This window comes from Sceloporus occidentalis, unplaced genomic scaffold (assembly GCF_023333645.1).
Source record: "Sceloporus occidentalis isolate IW3139 unplaced genomic scaffold, rSceOcc1.0.p SCAF_2, whole genome shotgun sequence".
Classification (NCBI taxonomy): Eukaryota; Metazoa; Chordata; class Lepidosauria; order Squamata; family Phrynosomatidae; genus Sceloporus; species Sceloporus occidentalis.
Window position 1 is genome coordinate 50,981,140 of NW_028316982.1, and position 22,541 is coordinate 51,003,680.

Here is a 22,541-nt window from a genome sequence, read left to right on the forward strand (position 1 = left end):
CATGCTGGCCACATGAGCATCAGAGCAGTCCTTGGACAACACTGGCTCTCGGCTTAGAAACGGAGATGAGCATCGCCCCCTATAGTCAGTTACGACTAGACATTCATGTCACGGGACTACCTTTATATTTATGTTGCATAATACAAATATATTAGCATTCCAAGTATATTAGTACTAGGGAGCACTGCATGTGCCCCCCTGCATATGGATTCCCAGGATCCCTTTAGCCCTTCTGATTCCCTAGTTCATTTTTTTCTTTCCAAAATGGCAAATTGCTTTTGAAGGTTTGTCATTAATTTAATTTACCATTAAATTCACCCTCTTGGTTTTAGGCTCTGAAAGGCAGTTTTCAGAAAGTTCTAGTTGCTGTGTAACAATTACCTGTTCATAAAATCTAGTTCTTTTGTAGACTACCAAGGTGAAATGAGGACAAAAATGGTCTTTGATCTCTCAGATGTTGTCTGCCTCTGGGCTAAATTCAGTATCGGTTCATTTCATAGTAGGCCCATTGAAAAAAATGGGACTTGTTAGTCTTGGGCAAATTTCATTGATTTCAAATGGTCACTTCATAGGATTAATATTAGATTTACTTCTTTATGTGTTGTGGTGTTCTCAGTTGAGGAAGAATAATTTTTTTTCTCACAGTTATTATGATCAATATTTAAAATTCATTTAAACTTCCAAATAAAATACAGAAGTTCTATACTAGAAACATATTATGTAGAATTATATTTAAACCGATGTCTATTATATTTATATTTAAACTGATGCCTATTAAATAGAAATAAAGTTTAATAATAAATATGGTTAAAACCTGTTTTTATCTATTAACCTACTAAATTTGGGATTCAGTCAACAAAAGTCTTCAAAAGTTTTTATTATTTGTGCTATATCCATATATTTTTTGCATTTGATTGGTAAAATATTGATTTTCACAGTGGTAGATTTGGGGCTTTAGTTACTAGGATGCCAGTGTCTCTCAACATTTAAATTTGGGGCTTTAGTTACTAGGATGCCAGTGTCTCTCAACATTTAAATCACCAGAAACTGCTTTGTTTGCAGCTAGCCAGACTAAAGAGGAGTTATGAAAAATTGCTGAAGAAACAACTGAGAGAAGCCAGGCAGTCTTCCAAGAGCCAAGAAAATGATCATTCTGAAGTAGGCATCCTGACCAAGAAATTAGAGGTAGGTGGATAAAATGCAGTTCTGGCTACCTTTTATAAACTTTAGTAGCCCCAAATAGTTGGCTGGATTGGAAAAATCTCAAGCTTAATTATTGGCTTGCAGCTATAAATATGAAAGATTTTCTTACAAATAAGTCCACTCAACTTAATGGTGGTTTATTTCTGAGAGGTCATGTATAGAATTGCTCTGCAAGTCAGGTCTACTTAGTATTTTCTTTTTTCAAGTCCTTGCTGAACAAAAGTTTTCTCTACTCCCAAATCCAACATGGTAACTCAACTGGTACAATATATTTTGTTAGCAAAACCGGCCAATATGCATTCATGACTTTTTTGAAATATCACCTAAAAGTATTGGCAAGCAAAGAATGTGATAAAGATTTGAGATAAAGTAGATTACTGCACTGCACTCTTTTAGCGCTGCTATTCCACTTTAACTGCTCTGGCTGCCTCCTGTTGCATTCTGGGATTTGCAGTTTAAGGAGGGGGATTTAGAATTCTTAGCCAGAGAGCTCTCAGGCCTCACTGAACTACAAGCCTCAGAATGCAACAGGAGGCAGTCAGAGCAGTAAAAATGGAATAGCAACACTATAAGCGTGTAGTGTGGTAATGTGGAAAGATTTTTTTCAGTATGTTTTATTTACAGTCATTCTATAGATGGCATGAGGAGCAAATGCAGTGTTATTCTGAAACAAGATAATATAATTTGAATTTAAGACTTCAGTTATAGCAAGTCTCTCTCTTAAGATATAGAGATATAGAGATATAGATAAAGCTGGAGAACCAGTGTGGTGTAGTGGTTTGAATTTTGGACTTTGACTCTGGTGACTAGGGTTTTAATCCCCACTCGGCCATGAAAACTCACTGGGTGACCTTGGGCAGGTCACACTCTCTCAGCCTCAGGATGAGAAAGGCAAACCCCCTTTGAAGAACCTTGCTAAAAAAAACTAATACTATAAGTAAGGAATGACTTGAAAGTACAGAAAAACAACAAAAATATAAAAATCCCAAAAATATAGTGTTCTCTAATTCAATGAGTTTTGTGATTCTTTAGGACCTGATTTAAGAATTCAAATAAATTATTTGGTTTGTATAGTGATGTATATGTGTACAGAGACTGTCAAAGAGATATTGTTTATCTATAATTTTAAAAATTAAACAAGCAGATGTATGTACTGCAAAAAGGATGTGGCTGCAGTGTTGGCTTATAGTGCATTTATAGCCTCTATTTAATTGTTAAAAGGGATGTGGAGGGTAAGTGGTTATGAAGATTTGGAAGATCAGAAGGTTGGGAGTTCGAGGCCTGAGTGCCGCATGATTCCAGCTTCTGCCAACCTAGCAGTTCAAAAGCATGCAAATACAAGTAGATGGATATGTACCACTTTAGTGGGAAGGTAACAGCGTTTGGAGCAGTCATGCTGGCCACATATCCACCTGAGTAGTCCTTGGACAACGCTGGCTCTTCAGCTTAGAAACGGAGATGAGCACCACCCCCTACAGTCATTTACAACTAGACATTTATGTCAAAGGACTACCTTTACCTTTATTTAATTGTAAACAAACATGCCTTCTTTGTTCTAAGGACATTTTTACACCAGCCTGCTGTTTCTGCCACAATCATGCTATTTAAGAATGGAAGGTTACTGTTTTGGCATCATTTCTTATTACATTTTTCCCACAATAGTGCTTTGGTGATCCATGGTCATGTGATCTGTTTCCTGCACTGCCAAACCCCACCTTCTTAGAGAAAGGGTGGGTACAAGTGATTGTGGTTGCCAACTTTCTCCTCAAGCCTGATGCTGTGTGAATATGCACACAGCAATTGGTTTCAGGAAGGTGTTGGCAGCCATGATTGCTTCTGCTCCCTGCTCCTGAAGCATGGGACTGCTATGCACACCTTCACACAGCAACCCTGCATGTGTTTTTTTTTTGGGGGGGGGAGGAGAACAAGCAATCGCATCTGCCAGCTGGTGTGTGTGACTGTGCACACAGCTGTACAGCTGGCTGCTGTGTGAATGTGTACACAACAGCAGTCTTTGGGAAACTTGGTGGCTTCAATAGTCATCAGAGAGAGAGGAGTAAAATCACGCCCACTCACACCATGTGACTGCTGTGCTGAGGGCCTGTCTCAAGAGGGCTATACTGTACTGGAATAGCAGTGAGATTGAGAACCTATTGGCAGGTTTTGTTCTTTGTTGAAAAATGGCCCGAACAGACAGGCCAAAATCATGCTGCTTCAGGTCACTTTGGAGGTATGCTGTTTAAATGGTGCATGCATCCTAAGAGGCCGGAAGCTGCACTAAAGTCACGCTCCAGTTCTAAGGACTGGAGTGCAGCTTTGGCACAGCTTCCAAGGCTTTTAAGATATATATGTCATTTAAATAGCATACCTCCAAAGTGACCCGAAGCAGCTTTATTTTGGCCTGTCTGTTCGGGCCCAAAGAGCACTGTAGTAATGAATGGAATCCAAGAAAGCAGCAGGACAAACACGATACTGTATGGCAAATAGTGGCCAAAGACACTTTTGTCCTGTTAAAATTGTGCTTTTATAGCCTTGTGTGATAAAGTCCTAAGAGTCATTTGGGAAGAACACATCTCATAGTGTTAAAATAAAAAATGAGAAACTTTATTTAAATCATTTCCCCTTTAGTGGTTTAAATTTTTAATTACTGTATGTGGTTTGTGGAAGGCTTCCCATGGATCTTAGAATATTGCAGACCTTTGTCAGCAAATGGAAGTCAGGACCCATAGCTGCAGGTCTCTGCATTTGCAATGCTGGACAGTTTTGCTGCTCCTGTAGAAAGTGATTGTAATGTTTTTGGGGCATGGGACAGGGTGTGCTCAGGATGGCATGTAGATCTGTAGTTTATAAGCCTTTTTAGTTTGTTGATATGACCCTGAGGCAGCCCAAAAGCTAAGTCAGTCCTATTCCTTCCTGCTTTTGGTAGAAGAGAAATTTAAAGGTAAAAGTCCATGGCAGTGGAAAATGACATAAACAAATGAGCAAACTGTTGGGGCATAGAGAAACGAGCTGTTTCCCTTATGACCACACACAGAGTTGTTGCACATAGGCAGGGCTCCTAGAAGAAGGTCTGCGAAGAGCGACGGTTCTGCGAGGCCTCTGAGCTGCACAGCAAATTTCCTCCCACACACAGGCTACAGCCTGGAGCTCCCACCTTGAGGAAATTAATCTCCGGACAGTGAGACTTCACTCGGCATGAGGGCTTTTAATCTTTGTTATAAACTAATTACAAAGATTATAGATTATCAGACAGCCGTCTTGAATACTCACTACTATACAGACCAAGAAAGTGCTTCGCCAACCACTGACCACAACAACCCAACAATGGAGATAGTCACCTTCTCCCTTATATAGGTGGTCTTGGCAGCCATGTGACAGTCATGCCACCAATGAAACCTGGCTGGTTTCATACCTAGTACCTGTTGCATCAGAATATTGCCCATGATGCATTGCTGTCTGACTTCACCTACTGTGCATGTTGCATCACACTTCCCATGATGCACATCTCACCAAATGCTGACTCCATGCTATTAAATACCTTCTTCCAAATTCTATTCCTAATTAGAATTCAATTTCCTGATTGCTTCACATGAAATTTAGTACCCAGTATCTCCCTACAAGCTGATATAATGCATTACAACATCCTTCATTCCAAGTGTTTTTCTTTCTCTTTCTCCATTCATAGAGAAAGGTAGAGAAACAAGTCCCTAAGCGGCATGTATACACTAAAAATAAGCAAAGTTCAATCCTGCTCGTACAGTGTTGTGTCCTCACCATCATCCCGAAGTGGGACTGAAGTGTCAAAAAAAATTCTTCATACATTTGAGATAGTCAGATTGCCTATGCCTAAAGCTGGTGGACAATTCCTGAAGGAACTGTGCTCCAGTTCCTCCTAGTGGCCACATCCATGTCATTTTCAGACCAGTGCGCCACATGGTCCTGACACAAACAAAGGCTTGAACTTTGCTTATTTTTAGTGTATACATGCTGCTTAGGGACTTGTTTCTCTACCTTTCTCTATGAATGGAGAAAGAGAAAGAAAAACTCTTGGAATGAAGGATGTTGTAATGCATTATATCAGCTTGTAGGGAAATACTGGGTACTAAATTTCATGTGAAGCAATCAGGAAATTGAATTCTAATTAGGAATAGAACCTGGAAGAAGGTATTTAATAGCTACTCCAAGTCATTATGCCATTTTCAGTAGATCACATAAAAATCAGCTGGTATAAGTATATTTTTGGGACTTATCCACTGGAAGTTGGCTTCATCACAAATGGTATTAGAAACTATACCTGCGTCATATGTGGGTGCACCTTACGCGGCTTTCAGCATACGCTGAAAGCTGTGCCAGAAGAAGGCTCAGCGCCCCCCAGAAGTGGTAATGGCGTGCTCCTTTAGTGCAGCGTGATGCAGACACGAGTACCATTCTTTTGAATGGGGCTTGATCATACACGGAATTCCCCTTATGCGTGGTGTGTGTGTGTGTGTGTGTGTGTGTGTGTGTGTCCAGAATGGATCCACTGTGTAAGGGAAGGGCCCACTGTATTTAATGTACTCATGGCACTTTGGTATGTTACACGGTGCATTCCAATGGGAATGAATACATTATCCAGTTGGGAATACTGCATTTTTTTCTGGTACAAAACATTGTATGTGTAGCATTTGGAAAATGTGAAATACCTGCAACAGAAACATACACTGGTTTCTTTTCATACCATATAAATAGTTCACCTTTTAATAGAAGCATTATCTTAGAATAAAAAGAATGGACATATTTGAAATGGAGGTTATTTTTTCAACCGATTGGATTGTGAGTGGCAATTCTCTTTACAGGAGTTCCGCCAAAAATCTCTAGACTGGGAGAAGCACCGCTTAAACTACCAACAGCATGTTGCATCACTGGAAGCTCAGAGGAAGGCTTTGGCTGAGCAGTCTGAACTCATTCAGGTAGAGTTAACGGATAATTGGAAAGCAGGGGGAAGGATTTATGAAAATCTTCTGGGTCTTAGTACAGTTTAGGCTACAACTAAAATAATCTTGATTTTCCCAACAGAATAAGTATATCCTGTCCAGTATATATACATAAGTGGGAAAGAACTCAAAACACACTCTGTGCTTGGAAAGCAAATTCTCCCCTTTGCTCTTTAGTGTTAACAGGGGAAAGGTCATAAAATGATTTTTGTAAAGAAATTGCATAGTATAAAATTTTAAAATTTTATTCTGTTCAAGGCTGTGTAGCTGCTAGGCACGAGAGTTTTAAGAAGTTATTTTAATTCAAGTAGTTATTTTGTAAAATGGTCTATTTCTTATAAATTGTTTATGTGGCAAGATAAAGAATCATAAATTCATAACTCTCTTGTTTCTGTCTCTTCAAGCAGAACAAAGCCTTGGCTGTTTCTGAAAAATTAATGCATTCATTGAGTTATTGCTGCTGTGGCTTACCTAGTTTAACTGACTGGGTGCCAGCTGTGAAGAAGCTTGCTGTGACACAATCACAGCAGATGCTGATAAGCTCTTGCTAGGAGCTTTGCATTTAATGGACTCCAGAGTTTCCATCAAGTGGAAGTTGTGCATGGCAGAAATTGGCAGTGATGGAATTGAAACTGACACTGATGTGAGCTTTGTAAAAGGTGGATTCTGGCAGATTTGCTTGGGCCAAGCATAAGTCTTTTTGAGACACATGTCATCCTGCAGCTGTGCCTGTATTCTTAATGGCTTGCCTTCCTGAAAGTAGGCTTCCTTGGAGCCTCAGATGGCATACTCTGTCTGTGACATAACAACAGCAAAAGAGGAAATGGTATTTGATAGAATGTATTTAATAGTATATATGCAATTGCCCTGTCCATGTTGACTTGGAAGGATTATTTCCCTGCGTGCCACTAACTTGGATGGTCTGGAGGAGGGGAAATATGCTTCCCATATCACTGAAAATACAATTTAACATGTTTATTTGCTTGCACTTAATACAAATTTTAAATTTGATTTTATTTGATTTTATGTGCTGTAAAACAGTGGTAGGGCAGAAAATTTACTGACAGAGCATTTGTGCTTTTTTCATGACACCCCATCCCAGGCAGAGCAGGTGAAATATTTTTGCCAATGAATGCTTCTATAAGTGAACTGCGGGACAGGAACATAACAGTTGTTTCAACAGCAGAGCTGTCCTTGCACTGCTTTGTGAAATGCTTCAGCCATTCTTGAATTTGGCAGTTGTAGTAAGGTGAAAATGTTGTGTTCAGGCATATTCCAATCTTTGCATAGCAAGCATAGTAGAAGTATTTATTGAAATACTTTTGAATGCATTAAGAAATGGAATAGCATTTATTTTACCTGAAATGTATTTTAAGAGCAAAATAGCAGCATTGAAGACTGTTAACATTCTGAATTTAGCATGTCTCAAGTGTGTATGAAACTGCATTTTAAAAGTGCTGTTGTTGTTGTTTTTGTTGCTAACAACAATAGTTTAAATCCCACCCTTTTCCAATTTAGGACTCAAGGTGGCTTACAAAAGTTAAAACTGAGTTTAAAAACGTTTACATTATTATACAAAAGTTAAAAATATAATTAAACTACCAATAAAATTCAAAACTATTTAAATCATAACCACCAAAAAAACCAAAAACAAATGTAAACACAGGAAAAACTCTATCACTCTGAGCATTTAACCCATAAAGGCCTCTCTTCCTAGAGAGGCTGGAGTGGTGGCCTCCCTGCTATCCTTTTGTAGGCAGGTGAAGACTGCGCGGGGTTATCAGTACGCTGATGACACCCAAATTATTTTCTCTATGTCTCTGACTGATGCAGTGACTGGGGATGGCGTCTCTCCTCTCGTGGCCTGTCTAGAGTCAGTAATGGGCTGGATGAGGGAAAACCGACTCAAGCTGAATCCAGAGAAAACGGAGGTACTAGTGATAGGTTCTCCTGGTCCAGGAATGGCGGTGGTTCCACCTGTCCTGAACGGGGTCACGCTCCCTGTGAAGGACTCCGTGCGCAGTCTGGGGGTGCTTCTTGACTCGTCACTTCACCTGACTGCTCAGGTGAATGCGACGGTCAAGAACACCTGTCACCAGCTTCGGCTGATTCGCCAGCTGCGCCCATACCTGGCCCAGAGGGACCTAGAAACTGTCGTACATGCTCTGGTAACTTCGAGATTGGATTTCTGCAACGTACTCTACATGGGGCAACCCTTATACCAAACTCGGAAGCTGCAAATGGTGCAGAACATGGCAGCCCGGCTGGTCACTGGCGCTCCCAGGACCAGCCATATAACACCGGTTCTAAAAGACCTCCATTGGCTGCCCATTCGCTTCCGAGCTCAATATAAGGTGTTGGTAATCACCTATAAAGCCCTAAATGGCTTGGGCCCAGGATACCTAAAGGACCGCCTCTCCCCGTACATTCCGCCTCGCACCCTCAGAACGTCTGGGCAGCAGCTACTGAAGGTGCCTGGGTCTAGGTTGGCCTCCACTTCTCGGAGGACATTCTCCATAGCTGCCCCAGCCCTTTGGAATGCGCTGCCCACAGAGCTCCGCTCGTCTACTACCCTGGCCCAATTTAGGAAGGACCTCAAAACCTTCCTGTTCCAACAGGCATTCCCCGAATAAATATCCTGTGGGCCTCCCTCCTCTTTCGTGGCCAAGAGGATGGGCTATGGGGCTTTTTATTGTTAGTTTGTTTTTTATGTGTATTTTATTTGAGTGTGTATTTTGATTTGTTTGTATTTTAATATGTTGTAAGCCGCCCTGATCGAAGGAAGGGCGGCATATAAATAAAATTTTTATTATTTATTATTTATCTGCCTATGAAAGGACAGCAAGGAGGCCACCACTCCAGCCTCTCTAGAAAGAGTTCAACATGGGGAGCATCCACTAAGAAGACCCTCTTGGGTGTTCCCACCAGATGGTACCTGTGAGCATGGTAGGCAGAGAGAAGGACATACCTAGAAGATCTCAAAATATGTACAGTCAACTCTCTGAATCTGCAGTCTCTGGATCCACAGATTCAACCAGCTGTGGATTCAGAAGTAATGAAAGTAATGAAGGCTGGGGAGAGATGCAAGGCTGGAGAATGCATGAGGATTTGTGAAATGGAAGGAGTCCAATAGTAGTTCTTGACGCAAATCCACACCTCCATTTTTTTCAAACTTTCTCACAAGTCCACATGTGGAAAAATGTAATAGCCTGTTCTTTACACTTCCAACATATAATTACTGTAGATGCCTCCTTATGCATTTTAGCCAGTCTTTCCGGAGTCAGATACCAATAGTAAATCATTTTATAACAATTCTCTTTATGATCATAACACGGTGTAAATTTCAATCCATTTCACATATTTTTCCTTCTGTCCTAGATGGATATTATGTCCAAAATTCTGTTCCCATTTAATCATACAGTTTTAACTCTTTTTCTCTTCCATGTCCCATTTAAACAGAAGCTTACACATTTTTCCAAATCAAAATCTGTACATTACTGCACTTTAAATTCAGACTTGTTAATCTCAAAACAATAATTTTTATCCTATTTAAATCTTTCAAAAAATTGTCTATAAGAATATCATTGTAAGATGACCTTCCAACACCACCTCCTTATTTAATTCTCTATTGTTCCTGATCAAATAAATGATAATTAAAATCTAGATTAACTTTGACTTTATTGTACAACAAATTAATTCTGCTTGCTTCTCACTATGCCCTTACTCTGCATCCATATATGTACTGTATTTACACACATGCGCACACACACACACACACACACACACACACACAGTGCACCCACGTCATATGTGGAATGGCACACGCGCCCACGGCACTCATGCTGCCATGCCACCGTGTGCATGAGCCCCATTATCCTCAATGGGACTCAAGCATAGGCAGAACTTGACTTAAGCGGTGGGGTCTGGAATGGATCCCTGCGTAAGGCAAGGGACCACAGTATATATATTATATATAATACATCCAAACACAATGTATTTAAGGCATGCATCACTGTGTAATCCCATCCAGCACAGGTTGAATCCCTATTCCTTGATCTGTCTTTTGAGTGACCATGAGCATCTCTCTTGTCTGGATTAACTTTCACCTTGTTTGTCCTTATGCTTTCCATTACTCATGACAGGTACTGGTTTAGAACCAGCAGTCTTAAAAAATTAATCTCAAAAATTAATTTTTAATTAGAGATTTTTATTTTTAAATTTCATTAATATTTTGCCCATGTCAGTTGCTCACTTTGATTTCCAGAATATTTATTATGTTAGTAATTAATTTTTATTAAACAAAAGACAAGCATTTCTAGAAAACATTCTCCAGCTGTCAGATGCATATCTATAGTTAAAAGCAGTGTGTGCTTAATTTACACATTCAGCTTGAAAGCTGGTGGTTGTGCAAACCAAAGGGTTATCTGATGGATAACCAAAGAGTTATCTGATGGATGAGAGCACCCCTTATCTGATGGATGAGATCCAATTGTGTTTACAGGCCAACAGAATAGATGCTATTAATTGAATGGATTCTGCCTCTGCAGTACTCCAATCCTGCTCCAAGGAGTGATAACACTTGTATCAGATTTTAGAATGATGGGTGAAGAGGAAGTCCTGTTCAGTGAATGGAAATGCTGCTCCAATAATTTAATAATTTTGCGCTTGTAACTTTTGCAGATTTCACATTGGCGTTTATTATATCCTCTGTTTCAATTACAGTGATCATTCTGCCAGTCAGAGTGCTAAATTCCTTTAGCAGCCTTTGCTGCAACTGGAAAAGTTGCTCTAACAAATTTCTGTATGCTTCTTTCTATCAAAGTAGTATAATATTCAATGGTAAACATGGACAAAAATAAAATGCAACACATATCCTGTGTACCACATGCCTCCAGTAATATGTACTCCCCTTTCTTAATCCGATAATAGTTCCCATGTGCACTTGTGCCAAAATGATGTAAGTTACCTTACTGGCTACCACAGCCATGTCAGCCTTCTCTCCTGTGTTCAGTTTTAATTGCTTCCTCTGAAATCCAGGAATGTTGTGTTTCTCAGTTTGCTTGTCAAGCTGGTAGTTGAATAGTGTGAGGAAAAACTGTAAATTTGTGAAGAAGCAGTAGCAATTAAGGAATATGGAATGTGAAATTCCCCTGCTTCTTACAGGTCCTGCCAGTTTTAAAATGCGCTCCTAATTTGAGTATGTGAAATTGTACTAGCTGAACAGTGTGGTTGTGTCACCATATCTTTTATTTTAAACTCAGTTTCTTTGAATCCATTTATTGGGTCAGTTTAGTGGGTAGGATTATTTAAAAGTAAAGTCTGTGATAGGCCAGGAATTTGCAAATTCTAACAGGTAACCAAAAGTTGTTCTCGTTACTAACATTGCCCCTCTCTTGAAGGGAAGGAGTGGGTTATTGACCAGATAATCTGCTCTGTGTCTATGAAGCCCAGCACTACAGAGACAAGGCACTTGCCCAGCTCAGAACTGTTGAAGAAGTCAGGGCCTCATCTCTGTCATGCTCTGCTTTGAAGGCATTTCTGAAACAGCTGCAGGGAGGATAGCAGGTACTGCTCCCTTAATCAGGCTCTTCTTCAGGATGTTCAGATCACTTCCAGAAGTGACCCTGCGACTTCAGAACTTTGTGAAGGAAATGGGTTCTGAGTGGCAGATGGCAGAAGCTTGGAGTGATAGCTTTCCCCCTCTGTAAGTCACTCTAAAGCTGACCTACTAGGATGGAATTTTCAATTGTAACATTAATAGCCAAAGATACACCTCAGACATATATATTCAGGCGATTTTTAGAAAAAATGTTTAGTGATGGCTCCTCATTTCTGCATTGGGAACAAACTCTAGAAATGTTAGTTATCACAATGGTAAATGTTGTTAAGGTGGTCTGAAGTGCAGAGTGTAGCTTTATTTTTCCTCTTTTAGCATATTGCTTAATTTTCAAAGGGTCAGTGTACTGTGCATTACAGGCTCAGTTGTCCAGTCGGAAGCAGATGTTTGAGTCTGTTGAACTGGCAAGCAAATCTGAAATCCATCATTTAACCAGCAAACTGGAAAGAGCCAATGACACTATCTGTTCCAATGAACTGGAAATGGAGCGGCTGAATATGAAAGTAGACGATTTGACTGATACCAACAAGACAATTCTGGAGGAACAACAAAGACTCATAGAGGAACTAAAACTTTCCCGGCATTCACTGGAGGTCTGTGGTTGAGTTGTCTGGAAGCAGAATCATGTACATCTTGTAATAGTAGTGGGCTGGTACGTCACTAATTAAATGGGCTTTCTACCAGCTTTGTGCTCAATTTCTTGGTGCAAAGGGAGGAACAATGGCTGATGGGGAGGAGTTGTTCCAAGTTAACCTCTGTCATGTATGCACACACAATATAGTCTGCTCTTGCCTTATGCGGGGGATCCGTTCCGGACCCCCCCCACGTAAGGCAAAAAGCACATATGCTCAAGCCCCATTACATATAACGGGGTTCGTGCATGCTGCATGGCGTGTGCGCCACAGACGCACACGCCATTCTCCCAACCTCCCAGTGGCTTCTGTGTAAGCCTATAACAAGCCCGCGTATGGCGTGGCCTCACTGTACCTGGTTTAACAGTAAAGTTATTTTAATCCCATTTATTTCATCTGTGTACCATTAATTTCTTCTGCTTCATTTGAAGGTTCTAAATGATGAAAAGATGGAACTCAGGGCCACTCTTTTGTCTCAGGAGGACTTTGTTAACAGCTTACAGATTCATAATGAGCAGTTACAGCAAGAGGTGTCTAAGCTAACTGAGATGTTGTGCTCTAATGAAGCTCTCCTCCGGTATGGCTCTTGACATCTGAACCTACCCAGATTATTTCTATTTTGCATGCAACTTGAATATTCTTCTGTCCCTTGGACTAGCTGTAATGCATTTGCTATTCTATCCTAAATTAAGAATAACAGACACATTTGCTAAATTTAATCAGTGTAGTGTTTAAAAATATGATGCTATATACCACTAACTATTTATTCTCAGTATTGCTAATCCTACTTCTCTTGATTTAAATTGTTCATTCAGAGTACATTGTTGTTCTGATAGTTCTAACTGCAGTACAGTGGAACATGAGACAAATGAATCCATCTTTTTTCAAAGTGTTTTGGAGTGCCTAATTTTTTGTTCAATTTACTGTTCAATAACGATTGCGGGTAACCTTATTTGTGGTGGTAATCTGTTTGGGGAGGCTTCATGCTGGCTTTGGGTAGAATTACAGACAGAAATGGACAATAGTATATTTTTCTTCTAACCTTTCTTTCCTTCTTTTTTCTACGACTCTATTTCTTTTTCCCAAGCTAAGAGAGTTCAGGTAAACTGATCACTTACAGAAGGCTCTCCTTCTCCCATTTTCATTGCTCTATCAATTTCACCTTTCTTCCCACTTTCTTTTCCTTTCCTGTCCTCCTTTCCCTCTGGCCCTTCTCCACCCCCCAGCAACAAGAAATTAGACCAAGCACTGTCACTTGTTTGCCCATTCCATTTAAACCTTGTTTTAAACAGTAATACAACCGACCATTGCTGTTCAGTAAAAGACTTCTCTAATTTTTTCAAGTTTCCTTGAGTCCCATTTTGGGAGATAAGTTGGGTATAAATCAAATAAATAAGATTAAGGAAGTCAATAGCACACTATTGTCAGCATTGCCAAAACAAAGCTGCAGGCAGTGCCAAGGGCTGGGTTGTTGCATTCTCTTTTAAGAGTGGTGAGTTAGTTTACTGCTATTATTTCATTGACAATTGCTATCAATGTGGATTGTTATTTTATGCCAAATATATGGCATTTTGGAAATACCAAGTATATAGATGAATACTGCAGCTGCACCAGGTTTACCAATATTTATGTCTCAGAACAAAACTAGTATGGCTGACTCGGTTTGGATGTCAGGACACTAATGCCTTCAGGGCCTGGTCTGGGTTCTCATAAAGGTTACTGGAACAACAGTTGTGGAGCAGTGAGGGAGCCAAAGGCATCTACTATGATGAGGAAGAGTTGAAACATATGCATCAGCAGCTAGATCATGCTGACATATGTCATCTTGAGACCAGGTATATGGTCATTTAAAAATGTATCTATGTTTAGAAAACAATACACAGAAAATAAGATACGCATGTTCACTATGACTATAGATAGTATTTAAAAATTTTAGCAATTTATTTTGGGATATGCCAACATTACCTTCCTTATAAATAGCTGGCTGTTAATTATATATGGCATTTTTATCCCATAGTTAGATTGAAAAGTTATGTATGCTTGTTACAGTAACCTGTATGCTTGCTACAGTAACTGATCCCCTTCCCCTCTCCAATATTGAACTCTATAACAATCTGGGAGAATCAGTACTGCTGGTTTAGGTCATGTGAATTACAGGACAGCAGAAGGCTGCCAAATTCTTTGTGCCCTGTATTATAGTATTACAGTAGGTTACAACATATTTTGTTTTTACTCTCTGCCTATATATATATATATATATATATATATATATATATTGGGGTCTAGCCTGGAATCTACAAAAGCAAAGGGCATCCAGCCAGATGAAGAGCTAACTGAAAAGAGCCAGAAGATGCAGCTGGCTGAAGAACACCTCTACCAGGCCAAGGCAGAAATTGAAAAGGTAAGAGCTTCTTGAGAAAATAAGTATTATGGATGGTAATTCATTAAAATAACTTGGATGACTATAATAATTTGTTACAGAAATTTAATATAGGTTGTTCATGCCATTGGATTACTAAAGATACAAAGTGAACCAAAGAGTACATCGATCGATCCGAAGGGAGAAGCGGGAAATATAAATAAATAAATAATAATAATAATAATAATAATAATAATAATTACATAGACATGCTTTGTATCTTGGGCTCTAATCCTCTCCATCCAATCGAAAATATTGTCCACTGAAATTAAAGGTACTTCCTGTATTGAATATATGTATTTAAAAATCTGCAAAATTTAGAGCTTTCCAGAATAACAATTGAATACAAAGAGCAGTGGGTTGGCTTTAACTAAGCATTGGCATTAGAAGAGAAACAGCTTTTTCTTTCAATTCCCACCAGGTCTGTTAGAGAAGCTGAATAGTTTGGGGGTTCTGTACACAAGAGACATGAGCAGATTTTTGAACTGGTGCAAGTTTAAGGAAAGTAATAAAGCAACAGAAATTATATCTACTTTTTCATAAGTGATAAATTTCTCTTCCACTACCTTAAATTCTTTTGTGGGTCTTTAAGTCAGATGCTGTTGCCAAATAGGTGGTCAGGATTTCAATGACACAATTATTTGGGAGAATGAAATACTAGTAGTTTTCTGATTTTTTATGGAAATGTTTGTACTCCGTGCCCAGATTTGCATATAACAGTAAGCCAGGTTGACTGTTGGAGTTTGGACTATTGTTCCATCAGAATCCTTTTCCTGCAAACAAATCATGGTTTGTTACCCAATCACAAAGCCCACCAAGTTTGGGCTGGAGTGTTTTTTAAACCATCATTTTTATTATGTCCAAACTCAGAGGCATGGCTCGTTCCTGACATGTTTCCCCAACTACCTAAGCTGAAGTGTGAACTGACAAAGGGGAATCAGAGAGAAACAAACTAGAAATGGGGAAACTTGAGAACTCTGGGCCATCTGTCATAAATTCAGGGCTAAAGCAACAAATCATGGGTAACATAAAATATGTTTTACCATAACCTCTGAATATGAGAAGTAAGATGATGATAATGTAGATGGAGTTCATTCATGCACAGAACTGCACTAACAAACTGGCTTGCTGGCGTGTCAACAAGCTATGAGTTCAGGCAGTCTCTCCCTTCCCTTCCTTTCACATGTTTGACTTCAACATGTGAAAGGAATACATGAAAGTTTTATATGAAAGCTACTGATTTCAGAAACCAGTTTCTAGGTGTTACAGGAAACTGGCAGAAGAAACAAGACATCTCTGTAGGTAGAGGTACAGGGGAAGGACAAAATGATTGAGCCTTTCCTTGTTCATTCTCAGCAAACCTCCTGGAGTAGCCCTGTAGCCAAGGGTCCGTAGGGGAATTTTATTATGTTGTTATTAGTCCAAATATTGCAAGAGGGGGCTGGCTACAAGAGCCCACCGAGATCGTCTCCCGATATGTATACGGAGTAGACCAGGGCCTCCCAATAACTGAAGCTGAGACAGATTGCAATAACTAAATGTCTACTTTATTGAAAACAGGGGGAACACACACAATGCACACACTCACACACACATTCAAGGCTCAGGAAGGTAGGTTGGAATTGTGGAAAAGATGTTTAGGCTTTGCTAATGGTATACTCACCAAGATGTAGTCTTCCTCCGGGAAGCGAATGGGATGTGGGACAGTGAGACAAGTCTGCTCCGCAACCTGGGTTTGAGCAGAAATGCCGGCTACCAGAACAGAGGTCTGACTGACGTGGAGTAAGTAGATCTTTGGGATGGCGCGCTGAGCAGCCAAAGTTGGGACCTTTTAAGGGCGAAATCTCGCCTGAGGGCAGAGAGTTTTGGTGATTGGAACAAAGGCGTTTAATTGCTTTCTTTCACCTGGATGTCTGGATCTGATAATATCACTGACTTAAGTTGTTCGGACAACAGACTTGAGGAGGGGGTGATAGCTTCAGGGAGGGCAAACATTTCACTCTTCCTGACTCAAGATAATCCCTTCATGCGACTTCCCAGACCTTCTAAGATGTTAATGTGGCTGCTCCCCTCAGGGGAGGTGCACATGTCCTCTCGCTTTGCCAGTAATGGCGGACAGCCTAGGAGTCTGGCCAGGGGTCATCCAAGGGTTATCATTGATTCCAAAATTTATATAAACCAGCATGGGTAACAGCCCATTATGGCTAAACCAGGCCTGTGTTTTTCTGCTACAACTGTAAATGCTACTCCAGTAAATATCTTGCTTTCTTTGCAGCTCCTATTAATATAAAGCTTATAAATAGTACTCATTTTCCTCAGTTCTTAAAGTCTGAAAATTCTTCTGGAGTATTCTGGCAATGTTCTAAGTATAGGGTAGCTTTTCCTTAGAGATTATAGAACTTGCTTAGTAAGCATGGAGGAGGTGGTGTGTAGAAATCCAGGGAGGAAGAGGTTGTTTAGACCAGTGGAGCTTTCCTTTCCTTGCCATCAAGGATCAAATACATAGAACCCTTGTTTTCCTAGATTGTAGGCCACTTCATCAAATACATGGAGTATTTCCAGTACCCCCCCCCCCCCGGACATGGACAGAGTACATATGGTTGTACTGACAAAGTAAGCTATGGTCCAGAAAATCTCCTTTTGCTAGTTCTTAAGGTGCCACAGAACTCTTTGATGTATTAAGATTTTTAGGGCTCATGGCACACTTACCCAGAATCCAAGCATAATTTGAAAAGCCATTGTCTGTTGCACTGATATTTCTCTGTGCACTTTAAGGAGCGAATCCTATTATGTTCTTTTAATGCTGGTGCTCATTTTGTGCCTAACTCATGGAATTTTAGAAATGTGAGCATTTCATCAATATGGTGTCTATTTGCACTTTTTTGTTTGACAGAAATTAGTGGAAGGCTGATAGTGGTGATATAGCTTCTGTTAAAAATGTCAGGATATGACATTAAAAATGTCAGCGTGCCAGTCCATTAGTAGTGAACATGCCATTTCATATGAATGACAATGATTCAACTGACCACAACCTTCCCAGAATGCAGGAGATAAAAATCTGTACACTAAGGCCGGTTGGAAGTATTATTGTTATTTGCACTAAATGCATTCTGCTGCAAAGAAGGATCCAGTCATGAGGACAGGGGCTTCCAGAGAGCCTTGTATCAGCCTACATGAAAATACATCCAAGTTCCTGTCTGATCATCACTGAAGTGTTAACCTTGCAAATTCAAATATGTTCCTCTCCAGCTGAAGGAGCAACTATTACATAAGGAACGAAGCCATAACTCTGAGTTGGAGGGAATGAAACAGGAGGTTACCCAACTAACCAAGGAACTGCACCAGCGTGACATCACAATTGCCTCATCTAGTGGGTCTACCTTGGGTTTGGAGCAACAGCTAAGAACAGAAATTGAAAAAGCAGAGCAAAAGGCAGTGGAACACAGGGTAAAATGATGATGATGATGATTAAAAATATAAGATTTCTTACATATTTTCAAATTCTCATTATCTTCTGTAGCTTTAATACATTATTTATGTTACTTGATTTCTCTTTATACAACACAGTTTACTCACTTAAAAAAATATTGACTACATTTTGCGGACTTTCCCCTCTATTACCCATGTATGAAAAGAATAAGTAAACTAAAGAGATAGCTGTACCCTCCAGAGTTCCTTTTCTAGAGATAGCTTATTTCCTTCCCTATATACAGTTCCTGTTCTTTTAAGACTTGCTTTCATATTTTGTTGATCTTGGTCTTTTAGGCTCCAAGTTATTTAATGGTTTTTACAATGCACAAAGCTTAACTTATTATTCTTTTGCCCTTTTACCATTTATAGCTCCTCTTATAAGGTAATCAACAAAGAGAGAAAAAACTGTGTTTCAGCAAATAATAAATAATACTATTCATTCCCTCTAAGATTTAAACCCAGAGTTTAGTTACTTTTCTCCATTTTCTTTGGGAATTTTGTTCCGATCAGTCTTTGTCCAAATGTTTTGATGTATATGATTGCAAACCCTGGAATTAAGATAAATGATGCATTACTACTTTTGTTTGTTTGCTTGCTTGCTTACTTGTTTGATTCAGACCCCTTGGTATTGTCAGTAACATATATTTCACATTCAACTGTGAGGGTTACAAACATGCTGGGATGAAAGTTGGGATTTTCACATTTAGACTGATTTTCAGGCTAAGCAGCACAGGCTTTTGTAGAGAGTTGTGTATCCAAAGGGCTATATGGTCCCTGCATCTGTTCTATATTAATGATTAGAAAAATCAGTTGATAACTTTTTAAAAATCTGTTACTCAAGGCTATCGTTGCTCAGTTGGAAATGCTCAAACAAGAAAATCAGCACCTCTCAGAAATGCTGCAAAAGGTAAAGTCTAACATGGGGATGGGTATATTTCCATTACTATGTATTCTGTGTTGTCTCTGAACGATGCTTGTTTCTGTGATTTACGCTTGCAAATGTATAAAATTGAAATGAGGTATAATTTTCTACTGAAACTGATATGTTAAGTTGCTGTATGTTTGTGTTTAAATTTCAAGGGTTTGTGGGATTTAAATGCAATTACAGTGGGCCCTCCACATTTGCTGGGGTTCAGACTGCAAGACCCCTATGAAAGTGGAAAAACTGCAAATGACAAAACACTGTTTTTTGTTTTTGTTTGTTTGTTTTTGTTTTTTTTTGACTGAGACAACATCTCTCTAGGAAACTCTAGATTCTCCAGTACTTCAGTTCTGCTAGAAGTTGACCATAGAATTGTGCTGGATGGCCTATAAATGTCTAGAGAAGTACTCTCTCTAGGAATCTGTAGGTCCACCAGTGAGTTGACCATAGAGTTGCATTGAAGGAACTAGAGATTCCTAGAGAGAACATATTAATCAATTCTATGAATAATCAAATCCACAGAAATTAAAGCTGCAGATGTGGAGGGCTGACTGTACAGTGCGCCCGCGTGATACGCAGGTGCCTTTTAAGCTTACACTGAAAGCTGCACGAAAGAAGTTGAATAGCGCTTGCATCATGCATGAGCCCCATTATTTTCCATGGGGCTCGAGTGTACGTGTTATTTGCCTTATGTGGAGGGGTCCGGAATTGATCCCTGTGTAAGGCAAGGGCACACTGTATTTGCGTTTATGCAAGCCAGCATGGTAATGGTTTGAGTACTGGACTAGGGCTCTGGAGACCAAGGTTTGATTCTCAGCTTGGCCCTGAAATCCAGTGGGTGACCTTGGGCAAATCACATGCTCTCAGCCTCAAGGAATAACAACAACAACAACAACAATAATAATTATTATTATTTATATCCCACCTCTCTGTGTAACACAACCGGGGTGGCTTACAGATTTAAACATACAGTCCCGCATCCCAGTATCCCGCCGCCCTAAAAATACAATTAAACAATTCATAATTAAAACATACTTAAAATAACAAATTGAAGAGTGGCTATGTCAGAAGTCTGGGAAGACAATGGCAAACCTCCTCTGAACAAATCTTGCCAAGAAAAACCCATGATAGGTTCACCATAAGGGAGCCGTAAGTCAGAAACAATTTAAAGGCACACAACAATAACAAGAAATGTTGCAAAAGCATCCTAAATAAAGTTAGGGATAAAAAAGATAGATTGCAATATAATTATTTTCTTTTTCTCTGACCACTAGGTGTCAGTGCAAGTAATCTTACTGAAATTTAGTGAAGAATAGTATAATGAAATATTTTTAAAAGGAGTGGCATGCAGAGCCTATTGACACTGCAGTTCAGTTGAACTGCTACACACAATGATATAGATCATGTGTAGCCAGCAACATTGTTATGAAAATACTGTCCAGCCTTGGTGACAATTTTTGATCACATGGATTAGGTGCATCTTAACAGTTTTTCTCAGTAATTGGAACAGTGTTACAATTAGACTTCAATAAACATGGATTTCCCTGGATTCATATTGCTGAACTAGTAGGACTTTTTTCACAACAGTTGTAGCAGATAGAATTGTCCTACATTAGTAATTATTTGAACATGGGATCTGTTTAGACTTTTGAAATTCAGTTGGCTAAGCAGAATTTCTAGTTTGAGAGCTCATTTATTCACCTGGTGAGGGGACCTAGGAGGAAACTCACAAATCCATCAGCCCTTTCTGTCACTGGATAGAGGGGGGAGGGAGTCTTGTTGACACAGCCTCCATGTATATGGGAGTGTTCTCTATGGTTCTCCTTTATAGTCCACATGTGTTTCATATTTGGGTGCAGTGACCATAGACTTTGCATTATGAAATCTTAACGTGAAAAATATATGATAATTATAAGAGGCGAGGAAGGGAGATGGGGAAGAGCCTAGCTGGCTGGGTTACATTGCTTTACAAATTTATCCATGAATCCTGACTAAAAACATGGCATTTCAAAAGTGAATGCGTTTGCTCAAAGCTTCAGAGCATACATTGGTTAAGTTTTGATTAGTATTTCTACATGTGATTGGTTTTGTTTGTAATAGGATTTTAGATTCATTTTTGTAGAAGGGTCAGTCCCAGCTGGTTATTTAAGCTTTTCTCTTCAGCTCTCAGATACATTAAGGAGCCCTGGTGGCGCAGTGGTTAAATGCCTGTACTGCAGCCATGCACTCAAAACCACAAGGTTGCGAGTTCAAGACCAGCAAAAGGGCCCAAGCTCGACTCAGGCTTGCATCCTTCCGAGGTCGCTAAAATTGAGTACCCAGACTGTTGGGGGCAAATTAGCTTACTTCCTAATTAGCTTACTTGCTGTTTACCGCTATGATCTTTGGAATAGCGGTATATAAATAAAACAAATTATTAATTATTATTAATCATACAGCAATTTTCAAATGAATAGAATGTCAGGAGGTTTGGGGTATACCCAACTGTAAGCAGGCAATCCCATTGGCTTGGGTGTAAATCGTGTACTTTATAGCAGGAACACATTTAATGTGACTGACATTTAAGTGATCACAAAAAAGTCTTGAAGTTCACCCCCGATTGAGACGAATGAAGAAGTACCTCTGTAGGTTTTGATTGGTTCAGTCTGTCTAGATGTAGGACTGGTTCAGAAATTTTGTGATTGATTTATCCTCTGGTGGGTTTTTTTTCCTAGTAAGAGGTTTGGAAATTTTGCTACTTCAATCTGCAATACAGAACAAATTTTAGGGAGATTTGGACTTATGAACAGAACAAGGCACTACTAACTAAAACATTTCTGACATTAAGGTAAAAAACATCCCTTTAGCAGAACTCCAGGAAAGTTATATCAAGGCCCTAAATAAAGTGGAGTCTGAGAAGCAGCAACTACAGAAGGAACTAGCAGAAAGTAGAACTGTTTTGGAAACCTCATCTCAAATCCCTCAGGACAAATATGAGAGTATTGTGCAGGAGATGCAACATCAAGTGATTGAGATAAAGAATACAGAGAGCAGGTAAGAATGTACCTAGCTTTGGAAACTGAGGCAACTTTCTGAAAGGTCAGTAACTAGACAGATATTTAGCTTATGGGACTACTGGCTTAAAATACCAAGAAATGCTGATGCATTCTAAAACACTTTGATTCCTTTATTATCTCTAAGCATTTCACTGATGGTTATTCTTTGACAGTAGGTGAGGTCTGCTTTAATACTCATTTGCTGCTGCTGGGGTTGTCAAAGCAGATTAGAAGGCTCATTGAAAAGGAATGCTTGCTTCTGATGGATA

General features: G+C 39.5%; 1 protein-coding gene across 10 annotated transcripts in view; it reads left to right on the top strand.

Moving 5' to 3' along the window:
• Window positions 1–22,541, top strand: part of CEP63 (centrosomal protein 63) — a 42,141-nt gene that overhangs the window by 17,946 nt on the left and 1,654 nt on the right. For 8 of the 10 annotated variants that reach the window (XM_089509373.1, XM_089509372.1, XM_089509371.1 and 5 more), the window contains 8 exons: window positions 1,063–1,185; window positions 6,039–6,152; window positions 12,153–12,386; window positions 12,857–13,002; window positions 14,712–14,826; window positions 18,094–18,291; window positions 19,157–19,222; window positions 22,065–22,270. In XM_089509373.1, the coding sequence (XP_089365499.1) occupies window positions 1,063–1,185; window positions 6,039–6,152; window positions 12,153–12,386; window positions 12,857–13,002; window positions 14,712–14,826; window positions 18,094–18,291; window positions 19,157–19,222; window positions 22,065–22,270 (1,202 nt within the window). Of the gene's footprint in view, window positions 1–1,062; window positions 1,186–6,038; window positions 6,153–12,152; window positions 12,387–12,856; window positions 13,003–14,140; window positions 14,261–14,711; window positions 14,827–18,093; window positions 18,292–19,156; window positions 19,223–22,064; window positions 22,271–22,541 lie in introns of all 10 variants that reach the window. The other 2 variants (XM_089509378.1, XM_089509376.1) reach the window with 2 other exon arrangements.